At 40.0% G+C, this 17,680-nt stretch overlaps 1 protein-coding gene across 1 annotated transcript in view; it reads right to left on the bottom strand.

Moving 5' to 3' along the window:
- The window catches only part of MARF1 (meiosis regulator and mRNA stability factor 1), a 173,273-nt gene that overhangs the window by 37,784 nt on the left and 117,809 nt on the right, over nucleotides 1-17,680 (bottom strand). Inside the window, exons 18-19 of the mRNA XM_053694533.1 lie at nucleotides 14,770-14,912; nucleotides 768-901 (exon numbers count right to left, since the gene is read on the bottom strand). Of these exons, the coding sequence (XP_053550508.1) occupies nucleotides 768-901; nucleotides 14,770-14,912 (277 nt within the window). The remainder of the gene's footprint in view (nucleotides 1-767; nucleotides 902-14,769; nucleotides 14,913-17,680) is intronic.

The following is a 17,680-nucleotide window of genomic DNA, read 5'->3' as shown; positions in this document are numbered from 1 at the left end:
AGACAGAACCTCCTTTAATAAAAAAATGCAAGTGCTCAATTTTAAATCTAAAGGAAGTTTCCTCTGCAGCAGGCGGCTTAGATGCTAAGGACTCCAACCCAGAAAGTTCACCCTGTGAAGCTACAGAGGTTAACTCATCGGATAACTGGGACATAATAGCTAAATCCGATAAATATTTAGACGACTCCAGGTCAGGAGATAAGAGGAAATGCTCTCCTCAGGTTGAAGTCTCAGCCGGAATGGAGGAAATTAACATAGACTATGCTATGAAAAGTACAGAAAGTTAATTGGAGCTGTGCAACACTTTCAAAAATCTAAAGTGAAACCTGTTTGTTCCAGCCAAAAAAAAAAACAGTCTATGAGCCCAGAAAATAAAATCACACAAAGCATGATGTAAATAATTAATAAACCCCAACTGTTCAATAAACCCACCCTCAGAGGTTATAACCCCTGGATCCTAACAAGGTATAAAGGAGCAACACTCCAGTCTTATCTCGAAGGGCAGATACCCTTTATCAGGACTCTTCAAATCTTCTGACACTTCTCTGCCACCTCCTATCTTGACGAAAGGCAAAGAATGACTGGAGTAATGAGGAGGTGGAAGGGATATTTAAGCATTTGGCTGGGGTGTCTATGCCTCCTCCTGGTGGTCAGGTGTTGTCTTTCCCAACATTAAGGAATGAAGCTGTAGACTCTACCTATATTAGAAAGCAAAATTATTATAACAATCTGTATATAGTTAGTATGGAATTTGTAATAAAACTTACCTCGCTTGGGAATAGAGATCACAATCTCATTGTCTTGCTGTGATAGACATATTGTGGTATCAGGTATCTCTGATACAATATCAGCCAATTCACAAACACCATATTCTGTGACATCCCAGTCTCTTGAGAAGCACCTGTTAAAAAGGATCACAAGCAAGTACTTACAAATATATAGAAGACAGGGATCGATATATATAAGTAATGGGCACTGCAGAAATGAAGTAAAAAAAACACAATTTATGTAAGAACTTACCTGATAAATTCATTTCTTTCATATTGGCAAGAGTCCATGAGCTAGTGACGTATGGAATATGCAATCCTACAAGGAGGGGCAAAGTTTCCCAAACCTCAAAATGCTTATAAATACACCCCTCACCACACCCACAATTCAGTTTAACATATAGCCAAGAAGTGGGGTAAAAAGAGAGTAAAAAGCATTAATAAAGGAATTTGGAAATAATTGTGCTTTATACAAAAAAAAATCATAACCATAAAAATGGGGTGGGCCTAATGGACTCTTGCCAATATGAAATAAATGAATTTATCAGATAAGTTCTTACATAAATTATGTTTTCTTGCATGTAATTGGCAAGAGTCCATGAGCTAGTGACGTATGGAATAGCAATACCCAAGATGTGGAACTCCACACAAGAGTCACTAGAGAGGGAGGGATAAAAATAAAAAACAGCCATTTTCTGCTGAAAAAAAATATAATTTACAACCCAAAATATAAAGTTAAATTCTCATAAATGTGAGGAAAAAAACAAATCAAAAGCAGAAAAATCAAACTGAAACAGCTGCCTGAAGAACTTTTCTACCAAAAACTGCTTCTGAGGAAGCAAATAGATCAAAATGGTAGAATTTAGTAAATGTATGCAAAGAAGACCAAGTATCCTAATGTGTGATGCAATCACAGTGGAGGGGGCGCACAAGGTTATATATAATATAGAGTAGTGATCAACACTGGCCCCTAGGGGCAATTGCAATTACAACAGATAATACAGACAGATTATAATACAGACCAATAAAAATCTTGTTAGATATAAGAGGGTTAACTTTTTGCAAAAACAGAATTTATGCTTACCTGATAAATTACTTTCTCCAACGGTGTGTCCGGTCCACGGCGTCATCCATAACTTGTGGGAATCTCTCTTCCCCAACAGGAAATGGCAAAGAGTACAGCAAAAGCTGTCCATATAGTCCCTCCTAGGCTACGCCCACCCCAGTCATTCGACCGACGGACAGGAGAAAAAAAAACAGGAGAAACTATAGGGTGCCGTGGTGACTGTAGTTAAATAAATAAATTTATCAAACCTGATAAAAAAACCAGGGCGGGCCGTGGACCGGACACACCGTTGGAGAAAGTAATTTATCAGGTAAGCATAAATTCTGTTTTCTCCAACATTGGTGTGTCCGGTCCACGGCGTCATCCATAACTTGTGGGAACCAATACCAAAGCTTTAGGACACGGATGAAGGGAGGGCGCAAATCAGGTTACCTAAACGGAAGGCACCACGGCTTGCAAAACCTTTCTCCCAAAAATAGCCTCCGAAGAAGCAAAAGTATCAAATTTGTAGAATTTGGCAAAAGTGTGCAGGGAAGACCAAGTCGCTGCCTTACATATCTGATCAACAGAAGCCTCGTTCTTGAAGGCCCATGTGGAAGCCACAGCCCTAGTAGAGTGAGCTGTGACTCTTTCAGGAGGCTGCCGTCCGGCAGTCTCATAAGCCAATCGGATGATGCTTTTCAGCCAAAAGGAAAGAGAGGTAGCAGTAGCATTTTGACCTCTCCTTTTACCAGAATAGACGACAGAGAAGATGTTTGACGGAAATCCTTTGTTGCTTCTAGATAAAAAACTTTAAAGCACGGACTACATCTAAATTGTGTAACAAACGTTCCATCTTTGAAACTGGATTCGGACACAAAGAAGGTACAACTATTTCCTGGTTAATATTCTTGTTGGAAACAACCTTTGGAAGAAAACCAGGTTTTGTACGCAAAACGACCTTATCTGAATGGAACACCAGATAGGGCGGAGTACACTGCAGAGCAGATAACTCAGAAACTCTTCTAGCAGAAGAAATAGCAACTAAAAACAAAACTTTCCAAGATAACTTAATATCTATGGAATGTAAAGGTTCAAACGGAACCCCTTGGAGAACTGAAAGAACTAAATTTAAACTCCAGGGAGGAGTCAACGGCCTGTAAACAGGCTTGATCCTGACCAAAGCCTGAACAAAGGCTTGAACATCTGGCAGCTGCCAGTCGTTTGTGTAACAAGACAGATAAAGCAGAAATCTGTCCCTTTAGAGAACTCGCTGATAATCCCTTATCCAAACCCTCTTGTAGGAAGGAAAGGATCCTAGGAATTTTAATCTTACTCCATGAGAATCCCTTGGATTCACACCAACGGATATATCTTTTCCATATTTTATGGTAAATCTTTCTAGTTACAGGTTTTCTGGCTTGTACCAGAGTACAGGGAGTGCAGAATTATTAGGCAAATTAGTATTTTGACCACATCATCCTCTTTATGCATGTTGTCTTACTCCAAGCTGTATAGGCTCGAAAGCCTACTACCAATTAAGCATATTAGGTGATGTGCATCTCTGTAATGAGAAGGGGTGTGGTCTAATGACATCAACACCCTATATCAGGTGTGCATAATTATTAGGCAACTTCCTTTCCTTTGGTAAAATGGGTCAAAAGAAGGACTTGACATGCTCAGAAAAGTCAAAAATAGTGAGATATCTTGCAGAGGGATGCAGCACTCTTAAAATTGCAAAGCTTCTGAAGCGTGATCATCGAACAATCAAGCGTTTCATTCAAAATATTCAACAGGGTCGCAAGAAGCGTGTGGAAAAACCAAGGCGCAAAATAACTGCCCATGAACTGAGAAAAGTCAAGCGTGCAGCTGCCAAGATGCCACTTGCCACCAGTTTGGCCATATTTCAGAGCTGCAACATCACTGGAGTGCCCAAAAGCACAAGGTGTGCAATACTCAGAGACATGGCCAAGGTAAGAAAGGCTGAAAGATGACCACCACTGAACAAGACACACAAGCTGAAACGTCAAGACTGGGCCAAGAAATATCTCAAGACTGATTTTTCTAAGGTTTTATGGACTGATGAAATGAGAGTGAGTCTTGATGGGCCAGATGGATGGGCCCGTAGCTGGATTGGTAAAGGGCAGAGAGCTCCAGTCCGACTCAGACGCCAGCAAGGTGGAGGTGGAGTACTGGTTTGGGCTGGTATCATCAAAGATGAGCTTGTGGGGCCTTTTCGGGTTGAGGATAGAGTCAAGCTCAACTCCCAGTCCTACTGCCAGTTTCTGGAAGACACCTTCTTCAAGCAGTGGTACAGGAAGAAGTCTGCATCCTTCAAGAACAACATGATTTTCATCCAGGACAATGCTCCATCACACGCGTCCAAGTAATCCACAGCGTGGCTGGCAAGAAAGGGTATAAAAGCAGAAAATCTAATGACATGGCCTCCTTGTTCACCTGATCTGAACCCCATTGAGAACCTGTGGTCCATCATCAAATGTGAGATTTACAAGGAGGGAAAACAGTACACCTCTCTGAACAGTGTCTGGGAGGCTGTGGTTGCTGCTGCACGCAATGTTGATGGTGAACAGATCAAAACACTGACAGAATCCATGGATGGCAGGCTTTTGAGTGTCCTTGCAAAGAAAGGTGGCTATATTGGTCACCGATTTGTTTTTGTTTTGTTTTTGTTTTGTTTTTGAATGTCAGAAATGTATATTTGTGAATGTTGAGATGTTATATTGGTTTCACTGTTAAAAATAATTGAAATGGGTATATATTTGTTTTTTGTTAAGTTGCCTAATAATTATGCACAGTAATAGTCACCTGCACACACAGATATCCCCCTAAAATAGCTATAACTAAAAACAAACTAAAAACTACTTCCAAAACTATTCAGCTTTGATATTAATGAGTTTTTGGGTTCATTGAGAACATGGTTGTTGTTCAATAATAAAATTAATCCTCAAAAATACAACTTGCCTAATAATTCTGCACTCCCTGTATCTATCACAGAATCCGAAAACCCACGCTTAGATAAAATCAAGCGTTCAATTTCCAAGCCGTCCGCTGGAGAGAGACTAGATTTGGATGTTCGAATGGACCCTGTACCAGAAGATCTTGTCTCAAAGGTAGCTTCCATGGTGGAGCCGATGACATTCACCAGGTCTGCATACCAAGTCCTGCGTGGCCACGCAGGAGCTATCAAAATCACAGAGGCCCTCTCCTGTTTGATCCTGGCTACCAGCCTGGGAATGAGAGGAAACGGTGGAAAAACGTAAGCTAGGTTGAAGATCCAAGGCGCTGCTAATGCATCCACTAGAGTCGCCCTGGGATCCCTGGATATGGACCCGTAGCAAGGAACCTTGAAGTTCTGACGAGACACCATCAGATCCATGTCTGGAATGCCCCATAATTGCGTCAACTGGGCAAAAATCTCCGGGTGGAGTTCCCACTCCCCCGGATGGAATGTCTGACGACTCAGATAATCCGCCTCCCAGTTTTCCACTCCTGGGATATGGATCGCAGATAGGTGGCAGGAGTGATCCTCCGCCCATTTTATGATTTTGGTCACTTCTCTCATCGCCAGGGAACTCCTTGTTCCCCCCTGATGGTTGATGTAAGCAACTGTCGTCATGTTGTCTGATTGGAATCTTATGAATCTGGCCTTTGCTAGCTGAGGCCAAGCCCTGAGAGTATTTAATATCGCTCTCAGTTCCAGAATGTTTATCGGGAGAAGAGATTCTTCCCGAGACCATAGACCCTGAGCCTTCAGGGAGTCCCAGACCGCGCCCCAGCCCACTAGACTGGCGTTGGTCGTGACGATGACCCACTCTGGTCTGCGGAAGCTCATTCCCTGGGACAGATGGTCCTGGGTTAGCCACCAACGTAGTGAGTCTCTGGTCTCCTGATCTACTTGGATCACTGGAGACAAGTCTGTATAGTCCCCATTCCACTGTTTGAGCATGCACACTTGTAATGGTCTTAGATGAATTTGCGCAAAAGGAACTATGTCCATTGCTGCAACCATCAATCCTACTACTTCCATGCACTGAGCTATGGAAGGTCGAAGAACAGAGTGAAGAACTTGATAAGCGTTTAGAAGCTTTGACTTTCTGACATCTGTCAGGAAAATCTTCATTTCTAAAGAATCTATTATTGTCCCCAAGAAAAGAACTCTTGTCGACGGAGACAGGGAACTTTTTTCTATGTTCACCTTCCAGCCGTGAGATCGGAGAAAGGCCAGAACGATGTCTGTGTGAGCCTTTGTCCTTGAAAGAGACGACGCTTGTATCAGAATGTCGTCCAAGTAAGGTGCCACTGCAATGCCCCTTGGTCTTAGAACCGCTAGAAGGGACCCGAGCACCTTTGTGAAAATCCTTGGAGCCGTGGCTAGCCCGAATGGGAGAGCCACAAACTGGTAATGTTTGTTCAGAAAGGCGAACCTTAGGAACTGGTGATGATCTTTGTGGATAGGAATATGTAGATACACATCCTTTAAATCCACGGTAGTCATAAATTGACCCTCCTGGATTGAGGGTAAAATCGTTCGGATAGTTTCCATTTTGAACAATGGTACTTTGAGAAATTTGTTTAGAATCTTTAAATCTAGAATTGGTCTGAAGGTTCCCTCTTTTTTGGGAACTACAAACAGATTTGAGTAAAAAACCCAGTCCTTGTTCCACAATTGGAACTGGGTGTATCACTCCCATTTTTAACAGGTCTTCTACACAATGTAAGAATGCCTGTCTCTTTATTTGGTTTAAAGATAAGTGAGACATGTGGAACCTTCCCCTTGGGGGTAGTTCCTTGAATTCCAGAAGATAACCCTGAGAAACCATTTCTAGTGCCCAGGGATCCTGAACATCTCTTGCCCAAGCCTGAGCGAAGAGAGAGAGTCTGCCCCCTACTAGATCCGGTCCCGAATCGGGGGCTGCTACTTCATGCTGTTTTGGTAGCAGCAGCAGGCTTCTTGGCCTGTTTACCCTTGTTCCAGCCTTGCATCGGTTTCCAAGCTGGTTTGGTCTGCGAAGCATTACCCTCTTGTCTAGAGGCTGCAGAGTTGGAGGCCGGTCCGTTACAGAAATTGCGAAAGGAACGAAAATTAGACTTATTCTTGGCCTTGAAAGGCCCTTACCCCCAGTGATGTCTGAGATAATCTCTTTCAACTCTGGTCCAAAAAGGGTTTTACCCTTGAAGGGGATATTAAGCAATTTTGTCTTGGAAGATACATCCGCTGACCAAGACTTTAGCCAGAGCGCTCTGTGCGCCACAATTGCAAACCCAGAATTTTTCGCCGCTAATCTAGCTAACTGCAAAGCGGCATCTAAAATAAAGGAATTAGCTAACTTAAGTGCGTGTATCCTATCCATAACCTCCTCATACGGAGTCTCTCTATTGAGCGACTTTTCTAGTTCCTCGAACCAGAACCACGCTGCTGTAGTGACAGGAACAATGCACGAAATAGGTTGTAGGAGGTAACCTTGCTGAACAAAAATCTTTTTAAGCAAACCCTCCAATTTTTTATCCATAGGATCTTTGAAAGCACAATTATCCTCGATAGGAATAGTAGTGCGCTTGTTTAGTGTAGAAACTGCCCCCTCGACCTTAGGGACTGTCTGCCATAAGTCCTTTCTGGGGTCCACCATAGGAAATAATTTCTTAAATATAGGAGGGGGAACAAAAAGGTATGCCGGGCTTCTCCCACTCCTTGTTCACTATGTCCGCCACCCGCTTGGGTATAGGAAAAGCGTCGGGGTGCACCGGAACCTCTAGGAACTTGTCCATCTTACACAATTTTTCTGGAATGACCAGGTTGTCACAATCATCCAGAGTAGATAACACCTCCTTAAGCAGTGCGCAGAGGTGCTCTAATTTAAATTTAAATGTCACAACATCAGGTTCTGCCTGTTGAGAAATTCTACCTGAATCTGAAATTTCCCCATCTGACAAAACCTCCCTCATGGCCCCTTAAGATTGGTGTGAGGGTATGACAGAACAATTATCATCAGCGCCCTCCTGCTCTACAGTGTTTAAAACAGAGCAATCGCGCTCTCTCTGAAATGCAGGCATTTTGGATAAAAAATTAGTTATGGAGTTATCCATTACTGTTGCCAATTGTTGCATAGTAACAAGCATTGGCGCACTAGAAGTACTAGGCGTCTCCTGCGTGGGCAAAACTGGTGTAGACACAGAGTGAGATGAAGCAGAACTATCTTTACTCTCTTCATCTGATGAACCATCTTGGGCAACCTTACTATCTGTGGCAGTACTGTCCTTACTTTGTTTGGACGCTATGGCACAATTATCACACTATTTGGAAGGGGGAGACACATTGGCTTCCATACATACAGAACATAGCTTATCTGAAGGTACAGACATATTAAACAGGCTTAAACTCGTCAATAAAGTACAAAAAAACGTTTTAATTAAAACCGTTACTGTCTCTTTAAATTTTAAACAGGGCACACTTTATTACTGAATATGTGAAAAACAATGAAGGAATTATTCAAATTTTACCAAATTTTCACCACATTGTCTTAAAGCATTCAAAGTATTGCACCCAAATTTTCAGAGCTTTAACCTGGAGCCGGTTACAGATTTAACCCCTCTACAGTCCCAGCTACAGCCTTTGCTGCGACTTTACCAAACCCAGGGGGGAATACGATACCAAATGAAGCCTTCTAGGAACCTTTTCAACTACTTTCAGATTCACACACACATGCAGCTGCATGTCCTGCTCTCAAAAGTAACTGCGCAGTAATGGCGCGAAAATGAGGCTCAGCCTACTACAGTGAAGGCCCTTCCTGACTGAAAAGGTGTCTAAACCAGTGCCTGACGTTAAAACGTTCCCCAAAGTTTATAAGTGTGAAATTCAACCTCAATCTGTATAAAATGCCCAAATAAAGCAATCGATCTTGCCCATAAAAGTGTCTACCAGTTTTATAGCCCATATTAAGCCCTTTATTCTGTTTGAGACTAAGAAAATGGCTTACCGGTCCCCATGAGGGGAAATGACAGCCTTCCAGCATTACACAGTCTTGTTAGAAATATGGCTAGTCATACCTTAAGCAGAAAAGTCTGCTAACTGTTTCCCCCAACTGAAGTTATTTCATCTCAACAGTCCTATGTGGAAACAGCAAACGATTTTAGTTACTGCTGCTAAAATCATATTCCTCTCACAAACAGAACTCTTCATCTTTTTCTGTTTCAGAGTAAATAGTACATACCAGCACTATTTTAAAATAACAAACTCTTGATAGTAGAACAAAAAACTACATACTCTTAACCATCTCCGTGGAGATGTTGCCTGTGCAACGGCAAAGAGAATGACTGGGGTGGGCGGAGCCTAGGAGGGACTATATGGACAGCTTTTGCTGTACTCTTTGCCATTTCCTGTTGGGGAAGAGATATTCCCACAAGTTATGGATGACGCCGTGGACCGGACACACCAATGTTGGAGAAATGAACTGATGGTCGATGTAGGCAGCCTCCTCTTCACCAGATGATCCAGAGAAGAACTATAAAACAGAAGACAACGGAGGGGCGCCTCATGTGTAGAATTATCTCGGTGGTAACAGAAATATAATAGAATAGCCAAATGGGTACTCACACACTTCAAAAGCACACCTATGTGCTGGTAGGGACAGGCTGTAGATTTATATAGGTGTAACAGCTCACCCGTTCTGGGATACTTCCAATATTGTAATGCTGCAGCAAATATAATAAAGCAGACAGAGAGCACTATATGTGCAGACCATTAAAATTAAAACATAGGTGTGTATTTAGTGGTAGAGTGGGTACTCACATACTCCCATAGCACACCAATGTGCTAGTAGATGCAGCAGCTCACCCAAACAGATAATCCTTCTGGTGTTGAAAATGAGGAAATGCAGGTTTGGTACTCCACAGTGGCTGTATCCTTTTCAGTAGAAATGAGCAGATGGTAGGAAATTAAATCCACATGCCTGATGAAACGGTCTGCTGACTGAGAAACGTGTTGCAATTATTGGGGCCAATTGGTTATCCCTTTAATCCACTCTTTACAACAGCCTTGGTGTTTAATTTTATTTTTTTACTTTTTTTTAATAAAGAAATTTTAACTTCTATCTTGGGAGTGGATTTCATTTCCTACCATCTGCTCATTTCTACTGAAAAGGACACAGCCACTGGAGTACCAAACCTGCATTTCCTCTCATTTTCAACACCAGAAGGATTATCTGTTTGGGTGAGCTGCCACACCTGTTTGAATCTGCAGCCTGCATCTCCTAGCACATTGGTGTGCTATGGGAGTATGTGAGTACCCACTCTATACCACTAAATACACACCTGTGTTTTATTTTTAATGGTCTGCACATATAGTGCTCTCTGTCTGCTTTATTATATTTGCTGCAGCATTACAATATTGGAAGTATCCCAGAACGGGTGAGCTGTTACACCTATAAGAAGACCAAGAAGAAGCTTTGAAAATCTGATCAACTGAAGCTTCATTCTTAAAAGCCCAGGAAGTGGAAACTGATCAAGTAGAATGAGCTGTATTTCTGAGGCGGGCTTGACCCGACTCCAAATAGGCTTGATGAATCAAAAGTTTTAAACCACGAGGCCAAGGAAACAGCAGAAGCCTTCTGACCTTTCCTGGAACCAGAAAAGATAACAAATAGACTGGAAGTCTTCGTGAAATCTTTAGTAGCTTAACATAATATTTAAGAGCTCTCACCACATCCAAAGAATGTAAAGATCTCTCCAAAGAATAATTAGGATTAGGACACAAGGAAGGAACAACAAGTAAACGCGTAGACTGGTATGCCTGATTTCATTAGAGCAAAATATTTGTAAACTTGCGACACATTGTTTGTATTTCTTTTTTTCCACAGGGATTTTTTAATTGTATTACAATACATAATTTAGATTTTTTCACATGGGTTCCTCTTCTGTCCTGTGAATCCACCATCCCATAGGGGAAGAAAACAGGAGGAAAAGTTTTCAACACAATTGGAGTCTTTTTTTTTTTTTTGCATCACATTTGAACTATATTTTTATCGATCCACCTTTGAACTAGTTTCAAGCCTTTTTTCTATTTTTGGTATTGCACTCGTTTTTTCATTGTATTGGACTGCTACTTTTAGGACACCTTGCTACAATTAGGACACTTTGTTACCACTCTGACACATTGAGGATTTGTGTTTATGTTCACCAGGAGTTATTTGCAGTGATATATTTTTGGACACTTATTCCTGGATATTTTTTGATCACTTTTTTATATAATATTCTTATATATTATTTGTTTGCATTTGCCTCTTTAGGATTTTCATCGTCTGCGGCATTTACTTTATTTATCAAGTCATTTGTCTAATTAGACTCACTTTTATTATCCATTGTATTGACAGTGTTAACCACACATATTTTATTGTATTTTATTGTATATTCATGGATCCATGAACTAGGAGTTTTATTATTTATTGTGCTTTTATTCATTTATTGTGTAATATTAAATATCAGCTGTTTACCTTTACACCTAGCCTCCGTTAGTTGGCGCCTGGTTACTCCATTTTTCTATTAGTGATCTGGATGAATCAGAATATGAAGATATGCATCCTGTAAGTCTATTGTGGACATATAATGCCCTTGCTGAACAAAAGGCAGAATAGTCCTTATAGTCACCATTTTGAAAGTTGGTACTCTTACATATCAATTAAAAATCTTTAGATCCAGAGCTGGTCTGAATGAATTTTCTCTCTTTGGGACAATTAATAGATTTAAAAAAAAAACAGACCCTGAAACTGAACTGGCATGATTACCCCTGATAACTCCAGCTCTGAAACACACTTCAGGAAAGCCTGAGCCTTTACTGTGCTTGCTGGAATGAGTGAGAGAAAAAAAAAAAAATCTTCTCACAGGCGGTCTTACTCTGAATCCTATTCTGTACCCCTGAGAGACAATACTCTGAATCCAATGATTTTGGACCGAATTGATCCAAACATCTTTGAAAATTTTTAATCTGCCCCCTACCAGCTGAGCTGGAATGAGGGCCGCACCTTCATGCGGACTTGGGGGCTGGCTTTGATCTCTTAAATGGCTTGGATTTATTCCAATTGGAAACAGATTCCTTGAGGGAAGGATTAGGTTTCTGTTCCTTATTTTGTCGAAAGGAACGAAAACGGTTAGAAGCTTTAGATTTACCCTTAGGTCTTTAATCCTGAGGCAAAAAAAACTCCCTTCCCCCCAGTGACAGTTGAAATTATTGAATCCAACTGAGAACCAAATAATTTATTACCTTGGAAAGAAAGAGATAGCACTCTGGACTTAGAAGTCATATTCCAAGATTTGAGCCACAAAGCTCTTCTAGCTAAAATAGCTAAAGACATAGATTTAACATCAATGTTGATGATATCAAAAATGGCATCACAAATGAAATTATTAGCATGTTGAATCAACTTAATGCTAGACAAATCATGATCCGATACTTGTTGCGCTAAAGTTTCCAACCAAAACGTTGAAGCAGCTGCAACATCAGCCAAAGAAATTGCAGGCCTAAGACGACCTGAATATAAATAAGCTTTCCTTAGATAAGATTCAAGTTTCCTATCTAAAGGACCTTTAAAAAGGAGTACTATATTCCGTAGGAATAGTAGTACGTTTAGCAAGAGTAGAGATAGCCCCATCAACTTTGGGGATCTTTTCCCAAAACGCCAATCTAACTGCTGGCAAAGGATACAATTTTTTAAACCTTGAAGGAATAAAAGTAGCAGCAGGCCTAAGCACAGTAGGTTTATAAAAAGAATTTAAACGTTTACTAGTTTTAATGTCAAGAGGACTAGTTTCCTCCATATTTAATGTAATCAACACTTTTAACAAAGAACAAATATACTCCATTTTAAATAAGAGGATTTGTCAGTGTCAATATCGGAGGCAGGATCTTCTGAATCAGATGGATCCTCATCAGAGAAGGATAAATCAGTATGTTGCCGGTCATTTGAAATTTCATCAACTTTGAGAAGTTTTAAAAGACCTTTTACGTTTATTAGAAGGCGGAATGGCAGAGAAAGCCATCTGAATAGAATCAGAAATAAATTATTTTAAATTTACAGGTATATCTTGTGCATTAGATGTTGAGGGAAAAGCAACAGGTAATGAACTACTACTGATGGATACATTTTCTGCATGTAAAAGTTTATCATGACAACTATTACAAACCACAGCTGGAGGTATAACCTCCACAAGTTTACAACAAATGCACTTAGCTTTGGTAGAAGTGTTATCAGGCAGCAGGGTTCCAACAGAGGCTTCTAAAACAGGATCAGATTGAGACATCTTGCAAATGTAAGAGAAAAAAACAACATACAAAGCAAAATTATCAATTTCCTTATATGGCATTTTCAGGAATGGGAAAAAATGCAAACAGCATAGCCCTCTGATAGAGAAAAAAGGCAAGAGGCAAACAGGAATGGGGTCTTAAATGCTGAAAATATTTGGCGACAAGTATAAACGCACAAACAGAAAAATATTTGGCGCCAAAAACGTCCGGAAACGACACTCGTGTCAGATGACGCAACCTTGTGAAGGACTGTGTCAACCAAGACGCTGGAAATGACGAATTTGCATCCACGAACGTAACTTTGCGCCAATAAACGTTGGCATTTTGCGCCCTCGCGAGCCTAATTCTGCCCGTGAATTTAAAAGACAGTCAATTTGAAAAAGAGACTATACCCAGGTAAGAAATACATTTTTTATAAAAAAAACATTTCCCAGATATGAAACTGACAGTCTGCAAAAAGGAAATATAGTGAAAACTTGAATCATGGCAAATATAAGTACAATACATACATTTAGAACTTTATATAAATGCATAAAGTGCCAAACCATAGCTGAGAGTGTCTTAAGTAATGAAAACATACTTACCAAGAGACACCCATCTACATATAGCAGATAGCCAAACCAGTACTGAAACTGTTATCAGAAGAGGTAATGGAATATGAGAGTATATCGTCGATCTGAAAAGGGAGGTAGGAGATGAATCTCTACGACCAATAACAGAACATATGAAATAGTTCCCCCGTGAGGAAAACCATTGCATTCAATAGGTGATACTCCCTTCACATCCCTCTGACATTTACTGTACTCAGAGGAATCGGGCTTCAAAATGCTGAGAAGCGCATATCAACATAGAAATCTTAGCACAAACTTACTTCACCACCTCCATAGGAGGCAAAGTTTGTAAAACTGAATTGTGGGTGTGGTGAGGAGTGTATTTATAGGCATTTTGAGGTTTGGGAAACTTTGACCCTCCTTGTAGGATTGTATATCCCATACGTCACTAGCTCATGGACTCAATTACATGAAAAAAAAAAAAAAAAAAAGTAGAATCCATTTAAATAGATAACACTTATTGCAATTATTTCTATTAAAGGTTCATGATACCCAAATGTTGAAGCACTGTAAAAAGCAGACTAGAAAATATCACCAGAACATCTCTATTTAAATAAGTTAGATACCTCTAAGTATTCACACCCAATTGTAAAGGGACTTTAAGCAGCATGCATCTGGCATATGTAGACAGTCATGTTTTTTTCCCTATTCAGTTTAAGGGAGTTTACTAGGAAATCACATCAAAGCATGACCTCAGCACTCCGAATGGGCTATTTTTTTTCTTTTCTTTAAGCTTACAGCTGGACAGTAGCTGAAGAATAACTTACCAGAGCACATACATATTGAAAAGGGAAGATATTTTACCTCAACATTTCTTCATCTGACAAGAGATGTTAAGGTGATATCTTGTTGGCTTTTTATAGTTATGCTGCATCACTGAAGTGCTTTAGCATATAAGTATTATGTCCCTTTATGTATTAGCCATTGTTCAGTGCTTATTACAACCATGAAACATACTTTTTAATATCCCTTTAAATAAGAGGGAACGAGAAATAAAAATAATATTTCGGTAATGTATTTGTAAGGACTTACCAATGATAGGCTTGTAAGAACTCTCTTACAATGACCTGCTTGCTGGCCTGGGACTTAAGAAGCTTGAGTAGGTCCTGAGTGAACCGCTTCACTTGTGCCCTGTGAGTTAGCGTTAGCAAGCGCTTGGAGCCCATTCCGAGAATCTACAAGAAAAAAAAAAAAAAACTATTACAACCTACAAATTTGCATTTATACTTTGAGGAGTGTGTATTTAGGGAAACTCAGTGGAGTTGGAAAACTTTAAATTTTTCAGAGTTAAATTCTACAAATTGGGACAAATTATATTGCAAACTTTACCAAATTTAAGTAATCTTATTCGAATCTCATACCGTTTAATATCCTAACTTCCATAAAAAAAAAAAAACAGAATTTATGCTTACCTGATAAATTACTTTCTCCAACGGTGTGTCCGGTCGACGGCGTCATCCATAACTTGTGGGGGGAAAAAAAAAAATATTCTCTTCCCCAACAGGAAATGGCAAAGAGCACAGCAAAAGCTGTCCATATAGCCCCTCCCAGGCTCCGCCCCCCAGTCATTCGACCGACGGTTAGGAGAAAAAAAAAAGGAGAAACTATAGGGTGCCGTGGTGAATGTAGTGTATAGAGAAAGAAATTTTTCAACCTGATTAAAAACCAGGGCGGGCCGTGGACCGGACACACCGTTGGAGAAAGTAATTTATCAGGTAAGCATAAATTCTGTTTTCTCCAACATTGGTGTGTCCGGTCCACGGCGTCATCCATAACTTGTGGGAACCAATACCAAAGCTTTAGGACACGGATGAAGGGAGGGCGCAAATCAGGTTACCTAAACAGAAGGCACCACGGCTTGCAAAACCTCTCTCCCAAAAATAGCCTCGGAAGAAGCATAAGTATCAAATTTGTAGAATTTTCAAGCTGTTAACCCTTAAAATGTGGAAACCGGAGCCGTTTGTAATTTTAACCCCACTACAGTCCCAGCCTTTGTTGCGACTTAACCAACCTTCTAGGAACGTTTTCAGTGGATACCAGACCCTCACACATGCAGCTGCATGCACTGTACTCAAAAGTAACTGCGCAATAATGGCGCGAAAATGAGGCTCTGCCAACTATAGTGAAAGGCCCTTCCTGACTGGGAAGGTGTCTAAATTAGTGCCTGGTGATAAAAACGTTCCCCAAACAATAAAAGTGTGAAAATTACTTCAAACTTTCAACAATAAATTAAACAATCGATTTAGCCCTTAAGAGTGTCCACCAGTTAATAGCCCATCTATCTAGAAACCTAAAAAGGTTACCCTTGTCTGAGGAATCAATGAACTGATTGGTAAATTGATCCTCCAACCATGAACTTGAAGAAACAACACAAGTCGATTCGTATGAGATTCTTCGAAAATGAGAAGACTGAGCAAGTACCAAGATATCGTCCAAATAAGGAAATACCAAAACCCTATTCTCTGATTACAGAAAGAAGGGCACCGAGAACCTTTGAAAAAAATTCTTGGAACTGAGGCTAGGCCAAACAGTAGAGCCACAAAACTGGTAATGCTTGTCTAAAAAGAGAATCTCAGACACTAAAAGTGATCTGGATGAATCGGAATATGCAGATACACATCCTGTAAATCTATTGTAGACATATAATGCCCTTGCTAAACAAAAGGCAGGATAGTCCTACAGTAACCATCTTGAATGTTGGTATCCTAACATAACGATTCAATAATGATAGATCCAGAACTGGTCTGAAGGAATTGACCTTCTTTGGTACAATGAAGAGATAAAATAAAACCCCAGCCCCTGTTCCAGAACTGGAACTGGCATAAATACTCCAGCCGACTCTAGATCTGAAACACATTTCAGAAATGCTGAGCCTTGCTGTGTCAACTGGGACACGGGAAAGAAAAGAATCTCTTAGCAGGAGGCCTTAACTTGAAGCCAATTCTGTACCTTTCTGAAACAATGTTTCTGAAACCAGAGATTAAGAACGGAATTGATCCAAATTTCTTTGAAGAAAACGTAATCTGCCCCATACCAGCTGAGCTGGAATAAGGGCCGCACCTTCATAGGTACTTAGGAGCTGGCTATAGGTTTCTATAAGGCTTGGATATATTCCAAACTGGAAATAGTTTCCAAACTGATACCGCTCCTGAGGATGAAGGATCAGGCTTTTGTTCCTTGTTGTGAGGAAAGGAACGAAATGATTATTTACCCTGGAAAGAAAGGGAAAGCAAAGTTGACTTAGAAGACATGTCAGTATTCCAAGTTTAATCCATAAAGCTTTTCTAGCTAAAATAGCTAGAGACATATACCTGACATCAACTCTAATGATATCAAAAGATGGTATCACCAATAAAATTATTAGCATGTTATAGAATAATAATAATGCTATAAAATTATGATCTGTTACTTGTTGCGCTAAAGCTTCTAACCAAAAAGTTGAAGCTGCAGCAACATCCGCTAAAAATATAGCAGGTCTAAGAAGATTACCTGAACATAAGTAAGCTTTTCTTAGAAAAGATTCAATTTTCCTATCTAAAGGATCCTTAAATGAAGTACTATCTGCCATAGGAATAGTAGTACATTAGCAGGAGTAGAGACAGCCCCATAACCTTAGGGATTTTTGTCCCAAAAAACTCTAATCTGTCAGATGGCACAGGATATAATTTGCTTAAACGTCTAGAAGCCCAGACACAGAACTTTTTTTCACTTTCTGCGATGAGATTTTTTTAGTGAAAATTTTTCTGCAGGTCATTTTTAAATAAAATAAAATTGTAAATTTGTCAGTTACACTAAAGAACCAGATCAATTGCAATGTGTTGGTTAACTGGAGAATAAAGCAATATTTAAAGTTGTATAATCTAGTGCAGTAGTTGAAAATTGCATTGCAAATTAGCTGCAGACAAAAAAGCAATTGTAAAATGTCTCTTGAATAAATCTGTTT

Source organism: Bombina bombina, chromosome 11 (genome assembly GCF_027579735.1).
Source record: "Bombina bombina isolate aBomBom1 chromosome 11, aBomBom1.pri, whole genome shotgun sequence".
NCBI lineage: Eukaryota > Metazoa > Chordata > Amphibia > Anura > Bombinatoridae > Bombina > Bombina bombina.
Note: the sequence above shows the minus strand (reverse complement) of the source record. Positions and strands in the feature narration are given on the sequence as shown.